This window comes from Aphidius gifuensis, linkage group LG2 (genome assembly GCF_014905175.1).
Source record: "Aphidius gifuensis isolate YNYX2018 linkage group LG2, ASM1490517v1, whole genome shotgun sequence".
Classification (NCBI taxonomy): domain Eukaryota; kingdom Metazoa; phylum Arthropoda; class Insecta; order Hymenoptera; family Braconidae; genus Aphidius; species Aphidius gifuensis.
The window spans coordinates 19,002,141-19,023,026 of NC_057789.1; the positions used below are offsets into that span (position 1 = coordinate 19,002,141).

Consider the following 20,886-nt stretch of genomic DNA (forward strand, 5'->3'; position numbering starts at 1 on the left):
GCATGTAAATTAACATTTGATTTTTCACTTTCTAATTTTCTTTATGATTTTGTAAATAAATTTTTCCATAATAATAACATTCTTAGTAATAAAACTTTAACAACACCAGTACCAAGTGTTATTATTGATCCAATCAACAACCAACTTCCATGGATTTTATTTAGTGCAAGAAGACTATAATTATTTGCTGTACGTAATAATTATTAAGCAGTATAAAATAATATTTTACGCTTTGTATATGGTATACCAAGTGATGACATGTGTACACAACCAATTATATTGCTGATAGGGCACAACTTCATTATTACATGTCATATCACATATTTTTTCAATAAAATTATAATGGTGTTATTATTTGACTTGGTACTACATAATAAAATAATTTATTTGATAAATCTTGATATGTATTTTGAAAGCCATATTTTTCTAATGACTTGACAAATTCTTTTATATTTTCAAATCGACTTTCAACATCAGCAATTTTTAATATCTCACTGTAAATTATAATTACATAAAAAAAATTAATTAAATTAATAAAACCAAAATATTTTAAAAATACTTAATCTTTTTAATTAACATTAACACTGCTAGTTAGCAGGGATGTATGTGCCATGTCACAAGCTGTTACTTTATCATTAACAGCAACTAAATCAAGTGAGTGAACTTTTTGTTCAACTGATTCACAGAGCTTGGCATCACCACAACCAAAATCAGCAATAACATATTCTTTTGGCTTGTAAAAAAACATTATAAATAAATATATTTTACAATAAATAATTAATTGTTTAATGGATTATTTATAAACTCACATTTTTTTAATTGTATTTATGATAACTTCTAGTGGATTTAGTGGCCATTGTTTAACTTGCTGACGATAACCAGAATGATAAGCTTCAAATGCATCTGGATCTTCAACAAATAATTTTTTAGATTCTGAACTATTGTTGTTGTATAGTGTTTCATTGAGATATCTAAATCTTGCTGATCTCAATTGCTTCAACATTCTTTCTCTTAATGACATTGTTTTTTCTTTTTTTTCCTTTGACATGCTTTTTTTTTGTGCTAATAATTTTTGAATTTTATTTAAATCCAGCTGGTTTTTATTATCAACAATTGCATTATCGTTTTGTTCAACTTTATCATTTGAATTTGATGTTGTTGACTTATCTTGAGTTTTAATTTGTTGTTTTTTTTATTTTTTCATGACATTTAGGTGCGGTCATCACCAGATCAACTGAGTGGGGAGGAAATAAAAAAGAAGATGAAGAATTAGAAAATAGTAGTCAAGATGACATTGATTAAAACTAAAGACATTGTTTATTATCCTTTATTATATTACTTTTTCGTTTCATCTTTTTAAACTTTTTATTTTCATTTGTTTACATTGAATATTGATATTTTTTTTTATTTATCATCATATTCTGTTTGTTGATCAAGTAGAATATTTGGTCTTTAGTTATGATTCTTAATACTATTGTAAGACATATGATGTTAAATTAGTAAAGTTTATAAACAACTTAAATACAGAATTTATCCATCAATAAAAGAGAAAGTCAATTACTATTACTCTTCTAATTAAAAAAAAACATCTTTATATCAAAATAACTAAACATTTGATCGAGGGAGAAGTCACTTGCGTAATCTGGTGTACATCTTTGTGATTACCAAAAAAAAAAATAATTTTGTGTAATCATTAGGAATATTGCATGATTACTGGTAATCTGTAATCTGGTGTACACTAAATTTTAGAGTGACGTCCCCCTCGCATTTGATGCATATAACTTTTTTTCTATCAATAACAATTGTTTATTTTACAGCACTATTATGTAAAGTATGATATACCTGTGAAATAAATTTATAAAATGAAATAAAATACATATTTAATTAAAAGTCTTTTATTACTTTTCTTATTATTTTTTCAACACAAATTGTTAATGACTATGACCACTATCAACTGAATAATATTATTTTTGATCTTACATTGCATTCCAAACATCAACTGATACATTTGTTGATTCATTAATATCTGGTACAATGTTTTTTTATTGTTGATGCATTTTTCTGAATATAATTTTTATATTAATATGATGATTTTCTGATATCATAGATATTTTTTTTTGTTTATTTTGACTGACTCTGTGTATAATCAATACCAAATAATTCCATATTTTTTAGGCATAATTTATTGAATAAATTATCAATCAAAAGATAATCAACAATTATGTATTCATTCATGCACCATTGGAATGACGAATGTTTTGATAATGCCATCATTATTTAAATCTAAATCAAATCGAACGAATTTTTTTTTTACGAAATTCAGAGGCCAAGTAAAAATGGTTGGCATTGGATTAATATTTAACATACACTCAGAGAAGGATAAGTTAACAGTTAACATACCAATATGTTTACATTAAACATACAAAAGTTTAATGTTAAGATATATATATTAACAATAAACATAGATATCTTAACTGTTAACATACGTATGGTTATAGTTAATATACGTATCTCTACGCGGCCAAATATTTTGATGCGCCAGTCTACTTCTTGTAATCTTTTTATTTTTGACATTATATTGTGATACTATTCTAATTGTAATATAATATAATATGTACTCGTGTTGTCATAAATTTCTTTAAATTTAGTTTTTTTGTAAATTCATTCTTAATTTTACATTCAATTTTCATATTTACATACGTAAATGTCTTCAACTATCAGCCTAACCTTCAAATTGTGTCAATTACAGATATCTTAATAGTTAACATACGCATATTAACTATTAAGATACGTATGTTTAATGTTAATATATATATCTTTGATGTAAACTTATCAGCCACCACCTATTTTAACATGGCATATGTTAACATTAAACAGGATATGTTAACTGTTAACATATCCTTCTCTGTGTGTATACATGTTCTGTTGCTCAGAGCTACAAAAACTATTATGATAAATTGGGCCGTCAAATTTCCAACGACAACCTTCAATAAAAATATCATCTAGATGGCGAATGATGCTTTGGATTTCAATAATTCCATTATCTTGGAGTAAAACCATGTTGTTTGGTTTTTTTGGTGTTAAGTACATTTCTTTGTATTTCAATGCTGTAATCCAGCCTATGAAAGATTTAAATGGAACCATGGGTGAGTTCACTTATTGTGGTATTCAACAAGGCTTAGAGCGGTGCATCAATCCAGAAGCACATCAAACAAATGGCATCGATTTACAGTTTCACTGTGATGGGTTGAACAATTCGAAATCAAGCAAATCAGATATATGGCCAATTTTGTGCAAAGTATATTCTAGATCTGCAAAGTACAAGCCATTTGTCGTTGCCATGTATCATGGACAATCCAAACCAAATGATGTTAATAATTATTTGGCAGAATTTGTTTTGGAAATTAATGAGTTACTTGAAAATGGGGTCAATATTGCTGGCCGTTATTATTCTATTCACATACAATGTCTTATTGCTGATACTCCAGCTCGTGTTTTTTTGAAAAATATACAAGGACATACAGGAAAACATGGATGTGAACGATGCACAGCTATTGGTGAACCATCACAAAATCAAAATGATGTTGATGAGTTGAGTCAGAGCCAAAGAAGACGAACGAAAAAAAGCATAATTGTATTTCCTCGTATTGGTGATAATGATAGAACAGATGCATCATTTAGAGAATTTAGAGACTATCACTTGAGAATTTAGAGACTATCAACACCACAATGGAGTTACAGTCTTGAAAAATATTGTACCACGAATCAACATGGTACGGACTTTATGGCAGTTTTTCAGCATCAATGAATATGCACAATCTGAACCATGTAACAGACGATGTTGAATATACAGGCTTAGGTCTCAGTGAAACTAATGCTTTTGAATACGAAAACTACTTGGGTATAATAAAAAGAAAACTTCGTTCGCCGTATCATTTGTTGGCCCAAATTTGTCGTCGAAACCACGAAGAGGCAATAAAGATATATACAAAAGCAGAGCTTGTCATGGAAATCGAAGTGAAAAAGGCTGTTGATAACAATGTTACAGCATTGAAATACAAAGGAATGTACTTAACACCAAAAAAACCAAACAACATGGTTTTACTCCAAGATAACGGAATTATTGAAATCCAAAGCATCATTCGCCATCTAGATGATATTTTTATTGGAGGTTGTCGTTGGAAATTTGACGGCCCAATTTATCATAATAGTTTTTGTAGCTCTGAGCAACAGAACATGTATATGTTAAATATTAATCCAATGCCAACCATTTTTACTTGGCCTCTGAATTTCGTAAAAAAAAAATTCGTTCGATTTGATTTGGATTTAAATAATGATGGCATTATCAAAACATTCGTCATTCCAATGGTGCATGAATGAATACATAATTGTTGATTATCTTTTGATTGATAATTTATTCAATAAATTATGCCTAAAAAATATGGAATTATTTGGTATTGATTATACACAGAGTCAGTCAAAATAAACAAAAAAAAATATCTATGATATCAGAAAATCATCATATTAATATAAAAATTATATTCAGAAAAATGCATCAACAATAAAAAAACATTGTACCAGATATTAATGAATCAACAAATGTATCAGTTGATGTTTGGAATGCAATGTAAGATCAAAAATAATATTATTCAGTTGATAGTGGTCATAGTCATTAACAATTTGTGTTGAAAAAATAATAAGAAAAGTAATAAAAGACTTTTAATTAAATATGTATTTTATTTCATTTTATAAATTTATTTCACAGGTATATCATACTTTACATAATAGTGCTGTAAAATAAACAATTGTTATTGATAGAAAAAAAGTTATATGCATCAAATGCGAGGGGGACGTCACTCTAAAATTTAGTGTACACCAGATTACAGATTACCAGTAATCATGCAATATTCCTAATGATTACACAAAATTATTTTTTTTTTTGGTAATCACAAAGATGTACACCAGATTACGCAAGTGACTTCTCCCTCGATCAAATGTTTAGTTATTTTGATATAAAGATGTTTTTTTTTAATTAGAAGAGTAATAGTAATTGACTTTCTCTTTTATTGATGGATAAATTCTGTATTTAAGTTGTTTATAAACTTTACTAATTTAACATCATATGTCTTACAATAGTATTAAGAATCATAACTAAAGACCAAATATTCTACTTGATCAACAAACAGAATATGATGATAAATAAAAAAAAATATCAATATTCAATGTAAACAAATGAAAATAAAAAAGTTTAAAAAAGATGAAACGAAAAAGTAATAAAGAAAAGATAATAAACAATGTCTTTAGTTTTAATCAATGTCATCTTGACTACTATTTTCTAATTCTTCATCTTCTTTTTTATTTCCTCCCCACTCAGTTGATCTGGTGATGACCGCACCTAAATGTCATGAAAAAATAAAAAAAACAACAAATTAAAACTCAAGATAAGTCAACAACATCAAATTCAAATGATAAAGTTGAACAAAACGATAATGCAATTGTTGATAATAAAAACCAGCTGGATTTAAATAAAATTCAAAAATTATTAGCACAAAAAAAAAGCATGTCAAAGGAAAAAAAAGAAAAAACAATGTCATTAAGAGAAAGAATGTTGAAGCAATTGAGATCAGCAAGATTTAGATATCTCAATGAAACACTATACAACAACAATAGTTCAGAATCTAAAAAATTATTTGTTGAAGATCCAGATGCATTTGAAGCTTATCATTCTGGTTATCGTCAGCAAGTTAAACAATGGCCACTAAATCCACTAGAAGTTATCATAAATACAATTAAAAAAATGTGAGTTTATAAATAATCCATTAAACAATTAATTATTTATTGTAAAATATATTTATTTATAATGTTTTTTTACAAGCCAAAAGAATATGTTATTGCTGATTTTGGTTGTGGTGATGCCAAGCTCTGTGAATCAGTTGAACAAAAAGTTCACTCACTTGATTTAGTTGCTGTTAATGATAAAGTAACAGCTTGTGACATGGCACATACATCCCTGCTAACTAGCAGTGTTAATGTTAATTAAAAAGATTAAGTATTTTTTAATTTAAAAATATTTTGTTTTATTAATTTAATTAATTTTTTTTATGTAATTATAATTTACAGTGAGATATTAAAAATTGCTGATGTTGAAAGTCGATTTGAAAATATAAAAGAATTTGTCAAGTCATTAGAAAAATATGGCTTTCAAAATACATATCAAGATTTATCAAATAAATTATTTTATTATGTAGTACCAAGTCAAATAATAACACCATTATAATTTTATTGAAAAAATATGTGATATGACATGTAATAATGAAGTTGTGCCCTATCAGCAATATAATTGGTTGTGTACACATGTCATCACTTGGTATACCATATACAAAGCGTAAAATATTATTTTATACTGCTTAATAATTATTACGTACAGCAAATAATTATAGTCTTCTTGCACTAAATAAAATCCATGGAAGTTGGTTGTTGATTGGATCAATAATAACACTTGGTACTGGTGTTGTTAAAGTTTTATTACTAAGAATGTTATTATTATGGAAAAATTTATTTACAAAATCATAAAGAAAATTAGAAAGTGAAAAATCAAATGTTAATTTACATGCAAATAACACTCGAAGGTAAAGCTGGTGCATTGGCACATGATAATTCATCACCAGTTGTACAAGGATGGCCATTATATGCATTATCATTAATTGTTGATTTTAGTGGTCCAATATATCGTGGTTATATTGAACCAACTTTATCACTTGTATTAACATTATTGCTAAATGTATCATTTTCATATATTGATATTTATCAATGTATTGGTAAATTATTATCAGCACTTACAACAACATTTACAAGGTATATACATCATCAATAAGTATGGCACGTTCATCATTTTTATGTAAATTATTACCTAGAAAAGTTGTACTTTGGGATCATGAAGTTGCTGTTGATTGGACTGATCCAGTTGATAAACAAGTCTAGGAAATTGTAAGTACAGTATAATCTCTCTATAGTGACATTCTCTATAGTGACATCGAGCGTCAGCGTAGGAGAATTTTTTCCCTCACTCCAGAATGTCCCTACTTGTGTTGGTGTTTCGGTGTGTGACGTAGTATATTCTTTCTCATTTTATTATTCTATCCGTCGCGCTCACTCAATTCCCCTCGACGCTAGAGTGGGAGACGCTCTCTATAATAAATTCCGAGAATTTGAGCCCCGACGATGTCACTATAGAGAGATTATACTGTACTATTTTTCATTAAAGAAAAAACATTATTCTTTTTTTTTTTTGTTTCTTGATAGAATGATGTATTGATTATCAATTAATGTATTTTCAGGTATCAACATTATTTATGAGAAAGTTAACATTAGAAATGCCACATCAAAAAGTACGTGAGATATTTAAAAAATCAACTGGTGTACCAATTATTAAATTAACAGAAATCAATCACTTTACATTTATTTAAAAAAATTACGAATCATCATTGTCAGAGTGTAATTCTTGTTTTACAATAATAATTTAATCAGGTCTAAGAAGTGTGGCCGAGTATCATCAATGAAAAGTACATTGGGCAAAACTAATTGGTTCATCAAAAATGTTAGAAAGACAACGTTCTATTGAAGAAGCTGTTGCTGCAACTCGTAGTCTTTATTTACTACGACATGAACAACAAAAATTATTACAAGAACAACAACAAAAAGCATCATACAGTGATAACAACAAACGTGCAGCAAGAAAAAAAAAAAAAAAAAAGACACATCAGAGCTAGATCAACAAAACCGATGATGGTTTGCAAAAGTTAACAAACTTAAATGGTCCAAATGGTATGATGATACATCATGACATGTCTTATGATTATAAAAAAATTCTTGGGATATTTGTTAATCAAAGTTTCCAGTCACAGTGTCATTTTGTTAATAATAAAATTTATGAACAACCTGGTTATGTTTGCAACTTCAATTAATACAATAATTAATGACCATAGAACAATGAAAAGACAGCTGTTTTTGTCAGCTGAAATTTTTCATTTAAAAATAACTATTTTCATTGTTTTTTTTTTTTTTTTTATTTGTTTTGTTTTAGATAATAATTCTACGTGACGAACATGATATTTTTGAACTTCAAGGTGATATTTTTATGACAATTATTGAGCTTGTTATTAATATCACATCAACAAATGTCTATTATCGTATTTGCAATGTATTTGCTGATCTACAATCACTTCATCTTTTACAATTTATATCAAATCGAATTAAAGCATATCATTAATTTAACAAAATGACAATTACATTTTAAAAATGTTAATTTTAATTATTTTTTAATCATTGATTTTAAATTTTTCACTATTAATGCTTTGATATTTAATTTTTCAAAATGATTTTTTTTTTTAAAGATATTGTTAAAGAATTATGTTTCAAGGAAATAATTCCTTAGTCACAGTAATTCCTTATCTACACCTTAGCTACTGCTTTTCCTTGGACATTTTTATTTATTTTATAAATAAAATACATGTAAATTTATTTTTAAAAATACAAATGTCAAGAAAAGCAGTAGCTAAAAGAAATGTAATAAATTGAGGTTGCCATAGAATTATTTTTCAAGGAAATAATTCCTTAGTCACATTAATTCCTTAGCTACATCTTTTCCTTAGCTACTGCTTTTCCTTGGACATTTTTTATTTATTTTATAAATAAAATACATGTAAATTTATTTTTTAAATTCATCATTAAAAAAAGTAAAAAAAATAAAAGAAATTCCCTGGTAGAAATAATCTCTCCGGATTTCTCCGGTTTTCTACGGATTTCGCCGGATCTCTCCGGATTTTCTCCGGATTTTCTCCCAACTTTCTCCGGATTTCTCCGAATTTTCTACGCAATTGAGACTTCCGGAGATATTATTCCGGAGTTTTTTCGGGTTTTCTCAGAATTTTCTCCGGATTTTTTCAGAAAAAATTTCTTTTTTATTTTTCGTATGTAAACTCTTATTTCTACTTTTTCTTATTAATTTTTCCATTTTTTTGTGTTTGTTTTTTTAAGTCAAAATTCCGGAAAAAATCCGGAGATATTATAGAAATAGTCTGGAGATTACTCCGTAAATATCTCCGGAAGTCCCAATTACGTAGAAAATCCGGATGAAGTCCGGAGAAATCCGGAGTAAATCCGGAGAAATCATGAGAAATCCGGAGAGATTATTTCTACCAGGGTTGTAAAACAATTATCAAAAATTTTTGTTGATAATATTTTACACAACGACATTAATCATATTAATTATAAATGAACAATAAAAATTTCTTTTATAATTTTTTTGATATTTCATATTAATTTTTATTGACAAAATATTTGTTATTATTTATTGCTGTTGATTGTTTTTATATATACATTATGATTATTTGTTATTATGACAGGTGGCTAATTAACTACAGTCACGACACCAAAATGCCGTGTAAGTAGCAAAAAAAAATTGCGCAGATACTACTGCGCACTCTTAATTAAAATTTTAAAATTAAAATTAAAATTATTTATCCAATTCCCTATTATATTTGTTTATTTTTTAAAATAAAATTAACGAATAATAATGAGTTGAATTTTATTTGTTAATAAATTAAAATACCAAAGAAAAGCAGTAGCTGAGAAGAAAGTGAGGTTAGGGAATTTATGTTGTTTATCAGATATATTTTTTTAATAGGGACAATAACAATTATATATAATAATGACAGTATATTATAATAATAATATATAATATTATAAAATAATAATATTAATATTATATAATATTTCAAATTAGCATCAATAATAATTAGCATCAATGATATTATAACTCCTTTTAAATGATCAAATAATGCTTTATGAGAACCCCTTGTCTCTTAATCTCCCTCACAGAATTATGTTAGAGCTCCCTCTGGATCGACGTCGAATCGAGCGTTTTTTGACCTCGGTCCGAGCTCGATTTTCGACGTCCGTCCGAGCTACTTTAGCGTAACGTTTCGACGTCCAACCGACATACATACGGATGTCGGATCGAGATCCGAGCTCAAAATTCGACTTCGAATCGACGTCGAACGGATGCTCAATTTCTACCTGGGTCGAGGGTATGATAGAGCACTCGAAAAAGGCATGGGACGCATCGAGTTTTTGATAAAAATTGCAGGATGGAAAAATGATAAGCAACTTAAAGGTAATTATTAATAGTCGAAACTTAAAAATTATGTTTTTTTTTTATATACATACACAACTAAAATAAATTGTAATAAAAAAAAAATTATGTATTACTAATAGAATCAGCTTTTGAAAGAATCGGAGAAATTGATTCTGACTCAGAAGAAAGTCTCTGCGAAGCTGAAAATAATATAATTGAAGAAAACCCCGATGCTGATCAAAAGAACACTAATAATGATAAATTGAAGCGACGCAATAATGAAAGCAGTCATATATTTTGCGAAAAAAAAAGAAAAAGAAAAAACTGGACTGCATCGCAAGATGATATACCTCGTAGATTGACAAGATCTACGACTGTTGGATCTGCATAAAAGTCCTTGAGTTGATAGAGAAGAAATGACAGTTCTTTATTACGTGTTGCTTAATTTTAACGAAAAAATCATATTTATAAATATTATTATTTTAATTCTATTAATTATTTTAAAAAATGATAGGTTTTGATTGGATCAAATATTATTTTAATATAGAATATTAATAAAAATATATTGTGATTATAACTTGTTTTTCACGTATAGTTATAAATTGTTTTTTACGTATGTTTTTACTGAAATAAAATTTTTTAAAACAATAGTTTTGTGTTAAATAATAACCTTTTAACCCTTTCAGGAACGAAGTTAGCTACAAGAAAAAATTTTTAAGCTCATAAATAGATTAAGAGTATCTTTCGTGACGAATTTGCAGTATAGTGTCTTTTTCATCTAAGCTTTATGTAATGTAATATCGTTTATAAAGTAGCAGTTAGCACAGTGTCTTTTGAGTCAAGCGTTTATGTGTCTATTAAGTCGAGGATTTATGTAGCTATAATTGTTTATAAATTATCAGTTGGTATAGTGTTTATTGAGTCAACGGTTTATGTCGCTATAATTGTTTATAAACTATCGATTGGTATAGTGTCTATTGAGTCAAGGGTTTATGCAGTTATTATTGTTTATAAACTATCGGTTGCTATAGTGTCTATTGAGTCAAGGGTTTATGTGGCTATAATTGTTTATAAACTATCGATTGTTATAGTGTCTTTAGAGTCAAGGGTTTCTGTTGCTTTTATTGTTTATAAATTATACGATGTTTAACACTTATCATAAAGGTTTTTCCTTCTTAGTGTTTTTTGACAAAAGATTTCAGAGCCATCTATCGTCTTTATCTCATCTAATAGTTTGACTAGCAATTTTGTACCACTGTGAATTTTTTCCCACTGTGAATTTTGGACCCTACTCAATGCAAGTCCGATGAATAAATTTTCATTATTATCTTGATTAGAAGATGCTGATGCTAATGATGATGATAATAACTGTGATGCATTATCTTATGGTAAAGTTGTTGTTATCTATATAGAAAAACAAAAAAAAAAAAAATATCAATTATGTACGTATGAGAATGTCCGTTTTTTGTTTTTGATGTGTAAACATCTGTAGGCACGGGTTGTGTATGAGTAAAAGGAAAAAACATAGAGTTTAGTCGTCAGATCCGGTAACGGATCTGGGCAAGAATCCATTTTCTGTCAGTCTACATTGCGTCTTGCAGCGCCATGGTAATCGGTCGGTAACCGTTACCATCAGGTGTTCCGTAGTATAAATAAATTTAAATGCGCGTATTTTTATATTTAATTTATTTATTATATGCGCCGTTGTATATATTAATATTTTTTTGAGCCTGCTCATCGGGTTTTTGTATTTCCTATTTGATTAACACGCGCGCGTATGGCTGTATATCTTTGACTTTGCATAACTCAGTCAGTTTCAATCCTAGAAAGTTGATATTAGTCTTATTTTGTAGCTTATGAAAATACCTTCAAAGTGTCACTGTACTTTTTTTTTGTACTGTTAATAGTTTTGTTTCGAGAAAATTGAAATATTGAAATAACGATTAATTCTCAAATTTAATAATGGCTATCAATGAATCTCGTCAAGTAAAAAAAAAAGTCTACATAAAAAAATTCGAATAATTTTCGAGTTATAATAACTTATATATTTCGATATATTAATTTTTTTTTTTTTTAAATATTAATAAAGGCAATCGATAAAACTCGCCAAGCTAAAAAAAATTTTTATATCTCGAATAGTTATCAAATTATCGATATTTTTTTTCAAAAAAAAAAGTGAAAGTTTTTGTTTTCTTCAAAAAAACACTGCTAATTATTGATTGTCGCGTATTGTTAAGCACGAATATATATTTTTTTTTGAAAATAATGAATATATCCAAGTTTTTTTTACTTGGTCGCTAGGTTTTTTACTTAGCTATATTTTTTACTTAGCTATTTTTTTTACTTAGCTATATTTTTTACTTAGCTATATTTATAGCTGAACACACCATATCTACATAATTTTACCAGCTAAATTTTTACTCAGCTATATTTTTTTACTTAGCTCCATTATATTATCAATTATGGAAAAAATTATCATTAACTTAAAAAAGATATCGATAATTCGAAAACTATTCGAGATATTGAAATTTTTTTAAAGACATTTTCTTCTTCCCAACGATCTCTATTGATTACCATTATTGAATTTGAGAATTAATCGTTATTTCAATCACTATACGACATATAACCGATAAATAGCCGTTTTTTTCATATTTCAACTCCATTTTTAACTACTTTGCGCATTCGTAGGAATTTTTCGTAGAAACACCCCGAAGATGTTTACACATGATAAACCCGCGAGTCTAGATGGCTCACCAAATTTTTTTATTTATTTATTTATTTTTGATATTCGAATAATAATATTAATAATTTTATACTTACATCATTAATTACAATAATATTAACTCCTTTCTCTGATGAATTAATTTAAGAATTCGCGATTGTTTTAATTATTTGTGGCTGCTTATCTCTTGCCTCTTTGACAGTTTTCAATGCACCTCGAAAGCCACTCGCAATCGAATCAATTATTATTAATTTAATATTTGATTCTTTGACTTTATCATGTAATGAATTTGTTACTAAAGCTACCAATAAAGTCTATAAAGAAAAAAAAAAAAAAAACAGAACAAATCAAAAAAAGGTATAAAGAGTGTATAAATTAATTATTATTGATAATCAAAGCCAGGAAGTTTGCCCGGATTTTGAGAGCGAGTTTATAACGATGGTAACCTAGGGAAAACATTTTAAAAAATAGAATTGAATTAGATTGTATTTTGTTTTTTCTGGAGTTAACATGGCATTGTGTGACGGCTGATCTTTGTGTGTGTGATGAGTTTTTTAAAAGATATATTTTTTTTTTATTAAAATATTAAATAATTTTGATTTGGAATTTATGCTCTAAGCATTACTTAAATTAATTCTAAAAAAAGTGCTAGAATAATTGCTTAAATTAATTCTAAGAAAAGTGCTAAAATAATTGCTTAAATTAATTCTAAAAAAAGTGCTAGAATAATTGCTTAAATTAATACTAAAATTGTATTTTTTTGTAAGTATTATTTTCAGCATTAATTTCAGAATTAATTTAAGCAATTATTTTAGCACTTTTTTTAGAATTAATTTAAGCAATTATTTTAGCACTTTTTTTAGAATTAATTTAAGCAATTATTCTAGCACTTTTTTTAGAATTAATTTAAGTAATGCTTAGAGCATAAATTCCAAATCAAAATTATTTAATATTTTAATAAAAAAAAAATATATCTTTTTAAAAACTCATCACACACACAATGATCAGCTGTCACAAAATGCCATGTTAACTCCAGAAAAAACAAAATACAATCTAATTCAATTCTATTCTTTAAAATGTTTTCCCTAGGTTACCATCGTTATTAACTCGCTCTCAAAAATCGGGCAAACTTCCTGGCTTTGTTGATAATAAATATATAAATCGACTTACTAATGTATTTATTGCTGGCAATTCTTTAGCTTTAATTCTATCTATGATCTTAATAATTTCATTTTCATCATCATCAACAACATATGTTAAAACCATACTGTGGCATCTTCTCATACACATTTTTTTACCAGTAGATATATACATAATATTGTTACGAATATGAAGTTAATCGCTCCCTCCTCCCTTATGATAGACAGAGACAGACAATAGAATTAGTTAAGAACAAATGACGACCTTAGTAACGGGAAAGAGATGAGAGAAAGAGTTAAGTTGGCAGTTGCAATAGAATAGCAAATGAATAAAGTCCTATTAATTTAAATAGAAAAGAGATATCTTTTATTTTAACCCTAAAACGTAACAATATTATTATTGCAAGATAATGATGTTAATAATGATTCAATGCTCAATTGTAATGCAAATAACGTTTTGCCTGTTGATGATTCACCATAAATTTCATTGATAATTCCACCACTGATAAATCCAATGTCCAAAAATTTATCAATTATTGGACAGCCAGTGGTAAAATTGTGTTGATTTTTTAAAATTAATTTTTTTTCATTGTATTGTATTGTTTATTACCATTGTATTTATTACCATTTGTGATAATGTTATTGGTGGTATTGCATTATTCATATTTTTAATTACTAATATAGGATCAACTATAATTATGGAATCCTTCCATAAATTAATTTTTAATGGAGTCATTTTTACATCATATTTATTTGATTGAATGACTCCATTATTTATATATAATACAGTTTTATGGATTCCCCATTGTTTTATAATGCTAAACCATTTTGTTTTCGTAAATCTCAAGATTTTACTTTTTGGTATTGATGAAATATCAAAAACTTCAACATACAAATTATGGCTCTTCGATTCTTAAAAAAAGAATCGATCTTCAAGTAATAAGATTGAACTTTTTCATGTAAAAAAAAGTTCACAAAAAATAAAAAAGATGGCCTAGAACAATACGCTTTGTAACAGCCAAAAACAAGTCCGATTCTTTTGGCGATATTTGGTGTAAAAGAATCGTGAATCGATTCATCGGCTCTAAAAAGAATCGGATACTCGTACTCGATATGAATCGATTCACTACTCGAGTACTTAAAAAATCGCCGAGAATCAAAGATCCCTATTACAAATAAGTATTTTGTAATCTCATTATTATTATTATTATTATTATTATATATTGATGTGAGTGTTTGTGGTTTATTTAAATGAGTAACAACAACAAGAAAATTTGTTAATATTATCTATTTTGTTATTGAATGCATTATTTAATAATGTACTGGGTTTTAATAATGAATCATCAACAGTTTGATATGTATTCAAAATTTGTGATGATGATGATGGTCTAGTTGTTGTTGTTGTTGTTAATATTGATGAAAATTTTGGTAATGGTATATTAAGTAATTTGATAAGTTTTTCATCATATTCATGATTATTTTTATCAGTAATGAAAATTGATTCGTCAATACACGTTTCATCGATTGATATATTACAATTCCGTTTATTAATGATTGGACTAAAACCTTGTTGTTTTTTAATATTTTAATATTTACAATATCACCAATATTAATTTTATTGAATAAATTTATTAATGTTTGTTTATTTGAATGGAATGAATTACGTATTGATATATTAATAGCAGAATCAACATCATCTTCAATACTAAAATACAAAACAATACCTATAACAAAAAAAAAAAAAATAAAGTTACTTAAGCGGCCGATCTATTGACAGGATGAATACTTTATTAGTCGTCCGTCAAATAAGTGGCCGACCTATATTCGAGGCCTATATAAGTCGGTCATTTTTGACTAAATCAGTCGTCCGTCAAATAAATAGCCGACCTATATTTAATCATACAAAAAACAAAAATAAATTTTTGTACAAAAAAGAGAGTCAGGTATTCGAAATTAATTTTTATTTTGTTTTTTTAAACATACAAAAAAAGAGGATATCAAAAAAGTCAAGTACAAAAGTACTTATTTCTTTACAAATCATTGATCCATATGAATAGTCTTAACTTTTGACAAAATTTTATATTTGACCCCGCCCGGTTCTTCCCAAATAAAATTTCAAGCCTACACACTTTTATAATTGTTTATAATATATTGACGACGACATTAATGATGTTGTTGTTCTACGATTTTACTCGATTTCACCCTGTGAGGTGGTGTGTCCACAAGCTAGATTATTCATGCAAGTTCTTGTAGCAAAAATTTATATCACTAGTTACTATTATATTTTAAGGCGTGTGGCCACTAGCATAGTTTTTCGAACAAGTTCTATGCCATAGTCCATTTATTACCAGAAACTGACTTTTATTAGTGATAACTGGGAATAATCTAATGTTTTTGGTAATAAATGGACTATGGCATAGAACTTGTTCGAAAAACTACGATATTACTGAATATATTTTGGTCATATCTAGTGAATAGTGATGCAAGATTTTGCATTGAATTTAGAAGTCTAGCATCTGTAGTTTCATACACATCACGAGCGCCCCTACATTTGACGTTTTCAACTATTTTACTGACGTCATTTTTTGGCTGCTCACGAACAATTGGAGAAATTTTTTTTTACACATTTTTCCGTATGGTTCAATTTGCGAGAGATTTAGGTTAATCATGAAGAAAATCAAAGTATACGTGGAGAAATATTATCACCAGTAGTAGGCTAAGTATGATAGTTCAGTATTATATACATATTTTTCATATGCGTATTAATTAATTTGATACAGTTAAATTACTTCTATCTTTCACTTTTTATTGAGCCTACATTTGTGTGAAAGACTTGAAATTTTATTTGGGAAGAACCGGGCGGGGTCAAGTATAAAATTTTGTTCGAAGTTAAGACTATTCATATGGATCAATGATTTGTAAAGAAATAAGTACTTTTGTACTTGACTTTTTTGATATCCTCTTTTTTTGTATGTTTAAAAAAACAAAATAAAAATTAATTTCGAATACTTGACTCTCCTTTTTGTACAAAAATTTATTTTTGTTTTTTGTATGATATCATATCTTTTTGTGAAGTCTTTTAATCGTTCACAAATAAAAAATAACAACATATCATACGTCCAGATCGTGAATCGTTCCTTAAAATTTATTTAGTGAGCTTTGTACCCTTTTGAGTACGTTCTAAAAATAAAATATAAGAATTTTTTGCATTTCTTGGCCAAGATTCATTGGTAACAAATTGATCATCAATTTTTATCCAACGATTTTTATTACGGATATAACTTATGAAATGTTGGTTTGATTTACTACTATCAGTGAATATAGCGTAATTAACTTTATATGTGGATTGGATCCTTTTATCCAATAATTGTTTTAAGAATTTCTACTTTTCAATAATTGTTTTGCAATCGACCATTTTGATTCATTGACAAAGAGTTGACCTTCAAAACAATGACATCATTTGTCTTAAGAATTTCTAATTTTCTAAAAATTTTCGTTGAAGTTAAACAATCTAGACATGTACCAGTTCCTTCGTGCCACAATGAGAGCGATTGATTTATAAGTTGTTGTAATGTGAAAGTGTTACTTCCATTTGGTATTAAAAGATTTATAATGGACTGGTTTGACAAAGAGACATTTACGTATGAACAGGTTTTATATTTTTCTAAATACTTTTCTTCATGGCCTAAATGCTCGGTTAGAACATGATCTTTTGTACAGAGTGCTGTTAAAAATTTAGCAGGATCATCTTCGTTATTATGGTTGAACGCTTCACCAACAAATAGTTTAATTTCATCTGCTGAAGAAGTCTTTTTTGAAATGTACTCATTAAAAAATTTAGCTACTACCGAATGGTGTGAATTGCTAACTTTTTTTAATGACTCATTTATAACTTCTGAGTGTCATATACATTGCATCACAGAGTTTACATAGCTCGATGAACCATTATCATTAGATAATCCATGTACATTAGACAGCGTGTCGATAACTTTGGATTATTTTTTACATTTTATATCAACCAAAAATGATTTCAAACACAACTTGGTATCAAAGTTTTTCGGAAAACTTCTATTCGAAATTGGAATTTCTTTCAAATCAGGTTTATAAATTTTTCGCAAACGATTATATTCTTCGATTGCTTGCTGACTCGCTATTGCTTTTGACGGATCAAAATTTATTAAATGCAAACCACTTAATGTTAGAACTCGCGAAAGAGCTACATAAGTCATACCTTTGGCAAAAGACTTTTCACCGACGTCAACAATAGCGCACTCTAAACTAACTCCCTGAGATTTATGTATTGTCATTGCGTAACTAACGCAAATAGGAAATTGTGAACGTATTACGAACACTCCATCAGACAACTGGAATTTCACATCTATTCTTTCAACTATACAATCATGGCCTCCTTTAGTTAATTTAACAACAATTGATTGCAAGTTTTTACCATCCATACTCTTTGAAACAGATACAACTGTACCAAGTGCACCATTGACCATGCCTAATGTGTAGTCAATATTTCGCCTAATCATGATTTTTGCACCGATTTTAATTGTTATATTTTTTGCTAAACCAGCTGATCGACTAGCATCATATTCATTGTTAGCTAAGTCTTTTTCTGCATTTTTTCGATAAATAGGCTTACAATCGATGGTATCATTTGCACAGAGATTATATATTTCTTGTGTTTTTATTTTGTCTAACATAGCAGAATTTATTGCATCACACATTTCATTAGTTGGTAACAAGCATACAGCAGACGAAGGCAATTTTTGTATATAATTACACAGTTCATCGAGTCTGTCACCAACAGGGAATATGTCTAAATTTATATTCCGAGTGCTTAACAGCTGAACATCTTCTTTCGTCATAGATCCAACTCTCAATCGAGACAAAAGTTTCCCATAGGCATCATCATTTCGCTGACGCATATTTATAGTAAGTTCATCATATTCAACCAATTGTTTCCAAATATTAAAATGTCCCATAGATTCAAGACATTTTTTCATATCATCAGATGATAAACCCATGTAAACTGCGTCTTGAGCAACTGGCATAAGTTGCATTAGATCTCCAAAAAATAGGATATGTTTTTTACCGAACCATCCATTTAATTCATCTGAAGTATTAAAAATTTCATTCAATCTGCGATTTACATACATTAACGTAACATTAGAAACCATTGAAATTTCGTCAACAATCACTAGTGCAATGTCTCTTAACTGTTCACGTAATACCTTAAGAGCACCGTCAGATAAAGCTATGCACTTTGGTGTACCTCCATGCTGAAACGGCAGTGAAAAAATTCTATGCAGCATCATACCGTTAATACCAAATGCAGCAAGGCCTGTAGGAGCGGCAATTGCAATTTGACGATTTAATGTTTTTCGAATCCAAGTTTTAATAACGTAGATTAGAAAGCTTTTACCTGTTCCACCTTCTCCACTAATATAAATTTTTAAAGGTTCATCTTTATCATCCGTAAAAACATCAGTCACTTTCTGGAAGACTCTTAGCTGATCAGCATTCAACTCGCTGATCAGTTCATCTAAATCAACTTCTTTTTCTGCATCTGCATTACCAATATCTTTAAAATCTTTCATCGCTTCACCAGCAGCTTTTTCCGTAATACCATCATTTATTGGACCTTCTAGTTGATCCTCAGGTTTATTTCCGATAATTTCATTTTCTTTTTCTTCAATTAGTTTTTGCATATGATCTAATCCTTCTTGAAAATCATCTAGACGCTTGTAATAATTACATGCTTCTTGAAGTTCATCTTTTTTAGCATTAAATGAATCAGCGAATGTCTCAAAACCATCTTTCAATTCATCAGTGTTTCTCCAAGGTTTAAATAAAAATAGTAATGAAAAGTAAAAGTCGTTAGGGTGGGTTATTATATTGTATATCCAATGATGGATTAAATAGCCTCGAGATCGTTTTTTGACCCATAATATAGGTTTCTCTTGATCATTTATTTTAAGTGTATAATACTCGACTTTATCAGACACAGGCTCAGATCTAACAACGTCCCACTCTTTGCAAAACTCATATAGACATAGGTTTTCTAAAACAACAGGTCGTGAAGGATAATGGTCATCAATTAAAGACGGGGCGAAAATATCGGTTGATTCTTCATCCATTGTTTTAATTTCCTCAAACGGTTTCACTTTACGCCCTCTGATTTGTCTCACATTCAACCATTTTATTGTTGTATTACTATCAGTTCAACTCAAAGAAGTTCCTAATAATGTATCTGCTGCTTTAAGAGCTCCAATTTCTCTATTGTTTAAACTTTGAAAAGCAAAATTCCATAATCTGGTGAGCAATGGTGCTGTGGAGTTAATATCATTGACCATCGCTTGAGTTTTTGATCGCTCATGTTTTGTTATATATTTTGTAACATACCCTGTTAGGGCTGAGGAAGTTTCACCTACATATTGAATATCCACATTCCCTTCCTAAACTTTAAGAATAACAGGATTATAATCATTAATATTCCCTTCATCTTTGGTTCTAGGGAGATCATATAGTTTATTCTTAGACCGTGAATGTCTGTGATTTGCGATTGCGTTTTTCCGTATTTATTTTTTGATGACCTGATACGATAACCATTATGATGATGATTTTGATGAGTCGTGACCCTACGATGCAATAATGGTGACAAATTTTTATTTGGCATTTTGCAAGTCACATATTTTTGGATAAACTCAACTATTTCTTCAATTTCGTTTGCACCTATCATAGGCGCATTATCAACCCATAATAATATATGGAAATGTTGAATACCACGGCCTTGATATTCCCGTCGCCAAAAATAATGATTAATTTTTCCAAGTGGATTACTTTCTGAGTTAAGGAAATCTAACATGGCATGAAATTTTTGATCC

The 20,886-nt window shown here is 28.3% G+C and overlaps 1 protein-coding gene and 2 pseudogenes across 1 annotated transcript; 2 read left to right on the forward strand and 1 right to left on the reverse strand.

The window, feature by feature from the left end:
* Nucleotides 1-337: 337 nt before the first annotated feature.
* Nucleotides 338-3,144, reverse strand: LOC122850465 (annotated as a pseudogene).
* Nucleotides 3,143-3,712, forward strand: LOC122850466. Its single transcript, XM_044149610.1, has one exon. The coding sequence runs from the start codon at nt 3,143-3,145 to the stop codon at nt 3,710-3,712; it is 570 nt and encodes a 189-aa protein (XP_044005545.1).
* Nucleotides 3,713-5,422: 1,710 nt separating this feature from the next.
* LOC122850467 lies at nt 5,423-6,277 on the forward strand (annotated as a pseudogene).
* Nucleotides 6,278-20,886: the final 14,609 nt, after the last annotated feature.

Coding starts and splice junctions, on each gene's coding strand:
- LOC122850466 (XM_044149610.1), top strand. CDS start 3,143: ATGGGTGAGTTCACTTATTGTGGTATTCAACAAGGCTTAGAGCGGTGC.